The sequence below is a fragment of the Triticum aestivum genome, chromosome 2A, assembly GCF_018294505.1.
Source record: "Triticum aestivum cultivar Chinese Spring chromosome 2A, IWGSC CS RefSeq v2.1, whole genome shotgun sequence".
In the NCBI taxonomy this organism is placed as follows: Eukaryota; Viridiplantae; Streptophyta; class Magnoliopsida; order Poales; family Poaceae; genus Triticum; species Triticum aestivum.
The window spans coordinates 678134210-678144826 of NC_057797.1; the positions used below are offsets into that span (position 1 = coordinate 678134210).

Sequence of the window (10617 nt, forward strand, 5' to 3'; positions counted from 1 at the left end):
TACCAACCCTTATTTATCTTGTGGGTGCGACTGTATATGCCACTAGCAGAAGACCAAAAAGACAACAAAGAAAAGTTCATTAAACCTTTTTAGAAAGTAGCGTGAATACAAAATTTTAGGAAGAAAAATGGACAAAAGAAAAGGAAGCCAAGACAAAGCAAACATGGAAACCGTGCGCGGCATGGAAAAATGAGTTGGAGCTCCAACAGTATACAGCTGCCAATCCACATCACATCCCAAAGACAAATATACTCCTACTAAAAAAATTGGAAGGAAAGAACGCATCGTTAGAAAATTTCCAGTCCTGCCCCTCCCCGGCGCCGGCGACGACCGCCGCAGCCGCCACCTCCCCCAGGAGCGCCGGCGTTGCCCGTCCGCACCCGGCGGCGGCGGAGGCAGCGATGGCGAGGCAGGAGGTGGCGGGGGCGGCCACGGGGGTGGACTTCCACCTGCCTGACGAGATCCTGGCCGTGATCCCCACCGACCCGTACGAGCAGCTGGACGTCGCGCGCAAGATCACCTCCATGGCCATCGCGTCCCGCGTCTCCCGCCTCGAGGCCGACGTCGCGCGCCTCCGCAGGGACCTCGCCGACCGCGACCGCGGCGAGGCCGACCTCCGCGCCCGCCTCGCCGACTCCGACGCCCGCCTCCTCGCCGCGCTCGACGAGAACGTGCGCTCCTGTCGCCGGACACGTTTGTCCCCCGTGAAATTCAGATTTGTGCTTAGCCTGTCGTGCTTGATTGCAGGCGAAGCTGGTGAAGGAGAGGGACACGCTCGCCCTGACGGCCAAGAAGCTGTCGAGGAACTTGGCAAAGGTGCGATTTCCCATTTTTTGTATATATCTTTTAGCTCCGATCTTGGTGGGATTTCTCTGATTTCTCACTAGGATTTTTCATTCTTAGAGTGTATTTGTTTGAGGAACCTGTTAATTTTGATTAGAAGCGTGGATTTTAGACTTGTAGTGTCTATTTAGTACAAACCTAGACTAAAGACGTGTCATGTTAGTTTAATTTGCCTGTTTATGGTTTGATGTGGCTTCCAATGCCCATGATTGTTGGCCATTGGCGAAGGTGGAGTCTGAACACTCAGCATTTCATGAAATTGGATGGAATTTGTCTTTCCACTGCTGACTGCACTTTCACAAATTTCTGTAAGTTTTAGTGTCACTCTGATGGAAGTTAAAGCTTTTGTTTGACTTATTATCAAGGTTGCATAATGGAAATTTCACAGCTTCAATCAGCTTAGGCTGGACTACGAAATCCTGATTGCAAGTCCTGTTAGTTTTGTCAATTTCAGTGTTGCAAACGATTCGGTACAGTTTTACTTGTATTGGGGCTTCAACTAAAAACAGGCCATTAAGCGATAAGGTGATGTGGCTGGCAGACTAACTTGACTTCGTTGTGCTCATAGTGAACCCTGTGATGGGTAGCTAATTTTGAAACAAAGAAATTTAGAAGACCGAGATACTAAACCAGATTTGTGGTGATTGGTTTGAAAGAAAGAAAACAAGATCCGTGACTGATGAATGCTTTACTGTCGGTTACACAAATCTGTAACTATTGTCTCCATTCATCTCAATGCTTGGTATGAGCTTACAAGGGAATGCTAATTACCGTTAACTTGATCATAACTCTAATTATCCAAATCAACATCAACATGATTTTTTTTTGCTTGCTAGTTGACGAATTACTGAAGAACTTTTGTTCTTCGCAGTTAGAGGCATTTAAGAAGCAGTTGATGAAATCTCTGAGTGAAGATAATTTACTGGTGAGTATTATCAATCAATATGGTCTTTCCCACTTACTCAGATATTTCTAGTTTCGGTTGTGCTGGTCTTGATTGGTGACAAGTAATGTTACCTGCAAAACTTCACAGCAATTGTCAGAAACAGGTGAAGATCGTGATGTAGATGCAGAAAATAGTGGGACCGCTCGGAGTCCTTCCTGGAAAGGTGCTGCTCAACCTCAAAAGTTCGAAAACTTCTGTTTAGACAAAGTTTGTGTCTTTCCCTTGATTTCATATTGAATATTTGAATGGACAGATGAAGTTTCAAGCAGTCACACCTCTTCAAATACTTCCAGCAGATCTACAATCACCGAATCAGCCCAAGGTGTCATTAGTTAACTCTTACTGTTGAACAACTAAATCATAACAAATATTACATTTTTTTTCCGACTGTCAGTTGCTTACTATGGAAGTATTTACAGGATACCAGTTCTCAATCACACCATATGTAGCCCCCCAAATAACTCCTGGTTCAACACCAATTATTTCATCCTCTAGTGGTTCCCCACTAGCATATTCAACTGGTCCATCCACTCCGAAGTTCTATTCTGGTCCAACATCGCCTACAAGATCACGTTCTGAAGACCAATCGGCATTTTCATCATGGAATGGATCAAGTCATCAGTATTCAGCCCCTGTCTCTCCTCAACGCCGCTCATTTACAGGTCTTACACAGTGGATTATCAATGGGGGTCTGCTATATTCATTTAGGATAGTTCCTTAACATGTTTGTTCTTTTATATTTCCAGGGCGACCTCGTATAGATGGAAAGGAATTCTTCCGACAAGCACGGTTGGTCACTATGCTGTCTACTCTCTTTAGTTTGTTCATACTATAACACTTGTGGGTACAAATACCAGGACACGACTATCTTATGAGCAATTTGGAGCATTCTTGGCAAATATTAAGGAATTTAATGCACAGAAACAATCGCGAGAGGTAGCACGGTTCACCAGTATTTATAACCTCTCAGTTCATTAGTATATCCACAAAAAACATGTAATGTGATGATTTCTACTTGATCAATTTCTACAGGACACCTTGTCAAAAGCAGAGGAGATTTTTGGAACAGAGCACAAAGACTTATACATTTCTTTCCAGAATATGCTTAACCGCAACCAATCGTGAACCTGTCATAGGCTGCCGTATTTCTTCTTTTGAACAAGCTGGTTTAGTTCATCGGCATGTCTCTTCCGTCTAAACGACGGTACCATTCTGCTGGGGTAATAATTCCTATGCCAGGTCATCTGTTACCAAGAGAGCGTGTATCGTTGGAGTTCTCGATGATCACAAGATCATATTCTTAGAAATCTGTGCATAGGCCATTGTAGTTTTGGTGCGGCCATCCTCAATAACATGATGTAAATGGGTATGGTCATGCATGCATTTCAACAAGGAAAAGTTTCTTTTCTTTTTGCGAACAAGTGGAAGTTGAGACTTGTCAGATATATTGGTCTGTGTAATTGACTTGTGAATTGAAGCTCGTTTTCAGCACCTCCTGTCTTTCCTACTGCACACTCAGCCTGCAGATTCGTTAAGGCGTGCACATCATCATGACATTATAAAAGCCTAATACTATGTTAATCATGGATCCAAAGTTGAAAAGGTTCCTCCAGGTTGTGTTGCATTGCACGTCGAAAAAGTCGAAAGGTTTCCTCTGTACATTATGCAATCCGCATATTATTACGATGAATAGACCTTGTGGTTGGTCTATAAAGAGGACGAATAGACCTTGTTCTTCTCTCTTCATTCTCTGGTAGTTCGGCCATTTTGTATTTGTTAACTGATGCAGTCTTTTGCTTCTCAACTCTTGTTCTTCTCTCTTCATTCTCTGGTAGTTCGGCCATTTTGTATTTGTTACGTAGATTCCAGTAGTTCTCTTTGGTTGTTGACATGCAGCAAGTACCTTGGGAGTATCAGCTGGCCGTGGCCGATTACTGGAATGGGGGTCCGGCGGCCATGGAGCCAGCAGCTACTGCATGGGTTCCTGGCCTCCCTCTGGAGATGACAGTCGCTGCTCCTGCTGCTAGCCACGGTGATCTGGCCGTCAGCTCCAGCGGACGGCAGCACCAGCACCAGCTGGTCATGGTGGAGAGCACCACTGACAATCACCATGGCCGGTACGAATGGAGCGGTCCGGTGGAGGCGTTCGAGGAAGCAGCGCGGGCGTTCGAGGACAAGCTCGGCATGGCGGAGACGAAGATCCACCTGTTCCCGGTGAGCATGGTGGACCTCGCCGAGCGCTACGCCGCGCCCAGGACCGTCTCCATCGGCCCCTACCACCACGGCCTGAGCCCCGCCGTCCTGCAGATGGAGAGCACCAAGCACGTGGCCTCCTGGCACTTCGTCAGGGCCTCGGGCCGCTCCGTCGAGGAGGTGTACGCCGCGGTCTGCGCCGTCGCCGACGAGGCCCGCGGCTGCTACGACGAGGGCAGGGTGCGGGGTCTCGCTGACGACGACTTCAAGCCCATGATGTTCTTCGACGGCTGCTTCCTGCTGCAGTACCTGCTGTTCGCGTGCACGGACGGCGACGACGACGACGACGAGGAGGGGATGGCAGTAGACCCGGCGCTGAGGAGCGCCTTCAGCTCCGACTCCGACCGCATCTTCTCCGACGTCGTGCTGCTCGAGAACCAGCTCCCGTGGGTGGTGGTCGAGACGCTCATGAGCTTCGTGCCCGCGCCCGGCCTGGACCTGCCGAAGCTCGTCGGACGCGTGAAAGGCTCCCTGCAGGCCCGGCAGGCCCTCGGCGAGAAACCTCCCGCGTGGGACAGCAGCTACACGCCGCCGCACCTCCTCGGCCTCCTGCGGCACTACATCGTCGGAACCGGCACCAAGCTCTCGTCCGACTCCTCCTCCCGCGGCCTATCCGAGAAGGCCGAGAAGGTGTCCATCTCCGTGAGCGCCGTGGAGCTCGCGGAGATGGGCATCCAGCTGACGGCCACCAAGACGGGGGCGGAGCTGAAGGAGATGGGCGTCAAGAAGGGGTTGCTCTCCGGCGAGCTCTTCCTGGCGCCGCTGTCCCTGGACGACGCGAACGCGGGGTTCCTCGTCAACATGGCGGCGCTGGAGCTGTGCACGACTCCGGACTTCTACGAGGCCGACGAGGAGCGGTCCACCGTGTGCTCGTACCTCTGCCTGCTGGGCATGGTGACGGACCGCGTGGAGGACGTGCAGGAGCTGCGCACGAATCACATCTTGCAGGGGGGAGCGGGGCTGACCAACGAGGACGCTCTCCGCCTCTTCATCAGCCTGGAGAAGCACCTGCGGCCCGGGAGATGCTACGTCCGCACCATGCTGGCCATCGAGAACTACAGGGTCCAGGGCCGGCCCTAGCATCTTAGAGTCCCTTGTGCGAGCTTCATATAATGGGCCCTTATAATGGACTCAATTTTTCTTTCAGTAAAGGACGTAGCACCGTTTTCAGATTCAGTTAATTGATTTACATGTTAGCTACTTTTACTTTTCTCACAACCAGATGATAATTGCATTTTTGAAACATTCTTACAAAAAAAAAGGAGAGAGCACCTGATTCTTAAATCTTGGTTTTGGCGTAAATTAGAAGAAATTCTATGCTCCATCTATCCAATAATCAAAATTCATGCAACGACACAACCAGCAGAGTTTACATGACTGCAATTTGTACAAAAAAGAGGAATTGAGTAGGTTAAACATCAGCAATGGTTCATCTCATGAATTTTGATTATTATCTCAACTGATCATAACAGAAATAAGTAGACAAAGATCAAGGAATTATGATCTAAAAATTACCTGAATCAGCAATGGCTTTGTTGCTTCGCTTCAACAGTGCCTGGACTTCACGTCTGCATTGCTTGCCCTCACACACTGACCACAGCTAACTGAGGAAGGACGGCCAAACTGCTCTCGCGTTCTTCCCAGGGGCCTAGGACTAGAGTGTGTCGCCGGCTGGCCTCCGTCCGCCGGGTTTCTTGGGGCTGTTTATAGGACGCGAGGAACCAAAGAAATTCATTGATTAGCTTTGGGAATTGGGGCCCGGCCTCTTAGGAACTTGGGGCAATTAATTGGGAAAGAAGATGGAGAATGGGAGATGAACGAGGGTGTGATTCAAGGAGCCAGCGAAGGATAAAGATTTGCTTCTTTTTTTTGAGTTGAGGATAAAGATTTGCTGTTCGTGCGTGACTTGTTTCCTTCTTTATGGGTCAGGCCTGCTTCTCTTGTGTACTAGTAGTCTATTTTTCTTGAGATACATGGGCCCCTGCTGAGGCTGGGCCCTAGGCCGTCGCACTCGTTGCCATGGCCCAGGGCCGGCCCTGACAGGGTCCATAGGCCGGTGCGCACCATGGTGTACAGGTTTGGCTACAAGAACATGAAGACTATCGTCACCGTGCTGACCATCGTTGGCGCACTTGTCGGTTTACTCCAGGCAGTCAAGCCTAAAAATAACTAAAGTAGTGATCTAAACGCTTTTATAAAAGTTTACAGAGGAAGTACTAAGTTGTAAGGGCATCATGACCTAATTAAGTGATCATTAAATCAGACGCGCCTAAAATCTATCTGTTTGTGGAAATGCATGAGAATTCCAGCGCGCCCTGTGACGGAGGGAGTACTAGTTGTATGGTAGTTGTTGGTAAAATTTACCACACAATTAAGATGTTGTTTAAATAAATTACACAAATTGAGTAGTTTTAATCAAAACTTTTGTAAAACAGAACAGAATGTGCCAGCATTATGAGATGAAAGGAGTACATGACTTAGGGCCCGTTCGGAAGCTCTCTCGCTTCCCGCTTCTTCGGAAGCTGGCCGAACGCTTCGGCTCCGCGGAGCCAGCTTCAAGAAGCGGAGGCGGCCTCCAATGCAAATTTGAGAAGCTGCCCAAGCCCAGCTTCCAGCGGAGGAGAAGTTCAGCTTAATTACTAGGAATGCCACCGCCAAGTCAAGAAAACGATTCGTTTTGCCGCCGCATGTAGAGAGCCAGCGAACCAGTGCCCTCGCAGGGTGGGGTCCCCTCCTCTCTGGTCCACGTTGATGGAAAAGAGAGTTGCCGCTGCTGCCGTACACTCATTTCTCTCCCGTGAGAAGCTGGCTGACCGAGAAGACCGAGAAGCTGGCCACTGGCGGAAGCGAGAGAGCTTCCGAACGGGCCCTTAGTCGTAGGTGTTCGTCATGAGTGGGAGCTAGCACTACAGCGGGGAGTGTGACAAGCAACCAAGGGGCGGCCGGTGTCAAACTAAAAGTGAAACATGTATGAAAACATATGCGACTCGCAACATAAATTGTCAATTCCACCAACCCTAAGCACCAGGAGCTGGTTGTTCTTGTTAAAAAAAAAGTACGAGTTCGTGATTGAAATCGGCATAGGTGTTGTTCGTCGCAACTTGTCGGATTAGAAGAACCGCAACGACAAAAAAGTAGCTAGTTCGCCTTCACTATTTTTTGCACGGCACTGGCATTGGCATGGGAGTGGGCCAAGAGGGAGTCGCTGGATGGCCCGTGATGATGAAAGCTGACACCGATCTGGATTTGGGTGTAGCCGGAGGGAGATGGTAGGTGAGCAGGGCACGGTTCCTCCGGTGATGTTGCCGCCCCTTGCTTGCTTCCGTCATGTGGGGTGCGTGAGAGGAGGTCCGGTCTGTAGGGCGTGGAGGATTGGGGGTGCGGCCGTGTGAATATGGCACCTTCGAGGAGGCCGCGGTGGAGGTGAGCTTGCTGAGGTGGCTCCGCCATTGAGCACTACCAACAACCATGTGCTTATGTGCCAAAGCATATACATGAGGTCCTAAACTAACCGAGCAATGTTATGCCTGATGATGACCACAACTCATTGCATTTGAAAAAAAAATTAAACTAGACCGACGAGCAACGTGATCCACAACTTTGTTAATTAATTCCTCGATCATGGTGTGCTTTTAGTATTCGATCGAGCAGCAATGGATATATATACCTCGTATCCCTTTTTCAAACTTTCCAACAAAGCTGAACCTCCAGTGTGGCCTTAGACCCTTAGATATGTATCAAGATAAAAGCACCACCTTTATGCTCGACCGTGCCTTCTCTTTTCGATGTAAGTTGCGCGTGAAGGAATCTCTTTTCGTTAGTAATTGTGAACTCATAATGCAATCACACCCATTGCCCACTCCATCTCACGTTTGGACATGCATGTTGTCACGTTAATTGGGACATGCATGTTGTCATGTTGTCACGTTACTGGTAGTTGGATGTTTAGGAGTGTGGTTACACTCGTAGCTCATCAATAATTAATCAAACCCTAGGTTTGCATCACACGCTGAACTGAACCGGTTGCTTAGTTGCGATGCTTACAAGAATGAAGTCCATAAGGTAAATGATGAGCTGAATGAATTGTTATACAAAAAAGAAATGCTATGCCTGCAGATGTCACGTATTACTTGGCTTCGTGACGGTGACCACGATACGAAGTTCTTTCACAAAAAAGCTATGTAGTGGGCTAAGAAAAATAAAATCACCAAGCTCAAGGATGACAATGGTATGTGGGTTACATCTTCGACGGAACTAAAAGCCAGGGCAACCGGGCATTTTTAGGACCTTTTCACTTGTGATCCTATAGTCTCAACCCGGAAAAGATAGTGCAACTATCCGAGAAAAAAGTGACACTCAAGATGAATGAGGAATTATGTCGGGAGTTCTCTGAGAAGGAGATATCCGATGCTTTGTTTCAGATAGGGCTGCTCAAGGCACCAGGCACGGATGATTTTCCGGCCAAATTTTATCAACGCAAGTGGGGATTATTGAAGGAGAAAGTGGTGCCCGCGGTGCATAATTTTTTTGCTACTGGTTGTATGCCGGCTAATGTTAATCACACTGCCATTGTCTTAATCCCCAATGTGGATCAACCGGCCACTCTCAAGGAATTCCTCCATATCAGTCTATGTATGTAGCTATATAAGGTGATTGCAAAATGCCTCGCAAACAGATTGAGGCCAATTCTGTGTGACATCATTTCAGTGAACCAAAGTGCATTTGTGTCTGGTAGCTTAATCACGGATAATGCACTTGTAGCATTTGAGTGCTTTCACTTTATTGAGCAGAATAATAATCCTGGGAAGAACTTTTGTGCTTATAAGATTGATTTGTCAAAGGCTTATGATCGCGTCGATTGGGGCATCTTGGATAAGGTGATGAAAGGCTTAGGTTTCACTCACTGGTGGATGGGTTGGATCATGTCGTGTGTATCCTCGGTGAGTTACTCAGTCAAATTAAATGGAACCTTGCTAGATTCGTTCACCTCGACGCGAGGGTTGCGTGGCGACCCACTCTGTTCATTCATGTTCCTGTTTGTTGCTGATGGGCTCTCGACACTATTGCAAAAGGAAATAACCAACAATAATATCACCCCCCCTTAAAGTGTGTCGCGGAGCTCCGGGTATATCACACATGCTCTTCGCCAATGATACCCTACTTTTCTTCAAAGCAAACACAGTACAGGCTTCCTGGATGCAGCAGGTCATCAACACATATGCACAAGGTACGGGTAAGTTGATAAACTTTGACAAATGCTCACTCAAATCTTGCCCCATTGAGACCCATTATGAGGTAAAGGCTGTTTTGCAAGTCTCACAAGTTGAGTTTGAGCCCAAATATATACCTTGGACTCCCAACACCGGAGGGGAGAATGCACCGAGGCAAGTTCCAAGATGTGCAAGCAAAGATGCTCAAAAGACTTGTGCAATGGGGGGGGGGGGGGATTGCTCATCGGGAGGTAAGGAGGTGCTTGTGAAAGCGGTGGCCCATGCTCTCCCAACTTATCTTATGGGTGCATTCAAGCTACCCGACGGCCTATGCGAGGACCTCAGGAAGATGATATGGGATTTCCTACTGGGTGCGAACCAAGGGCTTTAACATACACATTGGGTGGCCTGGGATATCATGCTGCAGCCTAAATCTCATGGTGGTCTGGGGTTCAGAGACATGAAACTGTTTAACCAAGCTTTACTTTCTAAGAAGGCATAGAGATTGATCGAGAACCCTCAGAGTCTATGCGCCCAGGTTCTTAAAGCGAAATATTTCCCTAATGGGTTCTGGGTGGACACGTTTTTTTTACAGGGAACGCCTCCTTGACATGGCAAGCAATTAAGTATGGATTGGAGTTGCTCAATAAAGGTGTTATTTGTCATACTGGCGATGTCTCGAAGGTGCGTATATGGAGGGATCCATGGATCCCACGGGATTAGTCGCACTCCTAATAACGCCAAAACGTCATTGCCGACTCAAGTGGGTCTCGGAGTACAAAAAAATTGCTGGAGCACAAAGAAGTACCTTTGAGATGCTTAGATTTCAAGGATATTTGAAGATAACTAATTTGAAAAAGATCTCGCTAAAAAGAGCAGGACCTTCTTCCGTTGTTTGGAATTCTTCTCCAAAAGAGTATAGAAAATATTGATATAGACCGATAAACAATTTAAATCGGTAAAATAAAAACATTGTGAGAGTATTGTGTGTGTGTGACATACCTCAAAAAACTACACAACATCAGAATTGTAGTATCAAAAGGAACAAACATACCCCACCACCAACATTTAACACAACTATTCACCGCACCACTACCCTGAACATTTGTAAAAATTTCTAATAATATTAATAATGAACACCAGTCTATCCCCATTGCCCTCATTTTCTTTTTTTTCTTCCTCATGGAGCTATGTGCCCTTTCCTTCTTACTATGACACATGCATGACAAATTAGAAGGGAAAAGGCTACACTAAATCTGCAAATTGAGAGCTCTTTGACACCATGATATGTGTCGAGGATGCGGAGATGTCATAGAAGCAACATGAACTCGACAGGAGGATGCGGAGATGTCACATACAAAAAGT

At 47.5% G+C, this 10617-nt stretch overlaps 2 protein-coding genes across 2 annotated transcripts; both read left to right on the forward strand.

The window, feature by feature from the left end:
* Positions 1 to 235: 235 nt before the first annotated feature.
* Positions 236 to 3280, forward strand: LOC123190164 (uncharacterized protein At4g15545). The gene is made up of 9 exons (XM_044602758.1): positions 236 to 671; positions 748 to 816; positions 1715 to 1768; positions 1877 to 1952; positions 2043 to 2111; positions 2209 to 2451; positions 2536 to 2578; positions 2647 to 2725; positions 2822 to 3280. Exons 1-9 carry the CDS (start codon positions 402 to 404, stop codon positions 2912 to 2914), a joined length of 996 nt encoding a protein of 331 aa, XP_044458693.1. The 5' UTR covers positions 236 to 401; the 3' UTR covers positions 2915 to 3280.
* Positions 3281 to 3504: 224 nt separating this feature from the next.
* LOC123191836 (UPF0481 protein At3g47200-like) lies at positions 3505 to 5122 on the forward strand. Its single transcript, XM_044604415.1, has one exon. It carries the CDS (start codon positions 3680 to 3682, stop codon positions 5120 to 5122), a length of 1443 nt encoding a protein of 480 aa, XP_044460350.1. The 5' UTR covers positions 3505 to 3679.
* Positions 5123 to 10617: the final 5495 nt, after the last annotated feature.

Excerpts from the sequence above, each read along its gene's own strand:
- LOC123190164 (XM_044602758.1), top strand. The coding sequence starts at position 402 with ATGGCGAGGCAGGAGGTGGCGGGGGCGGCCACGGGGGTGGACTTCCAC. Across the intron at positions 1,953-2,042 it reads TCGGAGTCCTTCCTGGAAAG|ATGAAGTTTCAAGCAGTCAC; the intron begins GTGCTGCTCAAC and ends TTGAATGGACAG. Across the intron at positions 2,112-2,208 it reads AATCACCGAATCAGCCCAAG|GATACCAGTTCTCAATCACA; the intron begins GTGTCATTAGTT and ends AAGTATTTACAG.
- LOC123191836 (XM_044604415.1), top strand. The coding sequence starts at position 3,680 with ATGCAGCAAGTACCTTGGGAGTATCAGCTGGCCGTGGCCGATTACTGG.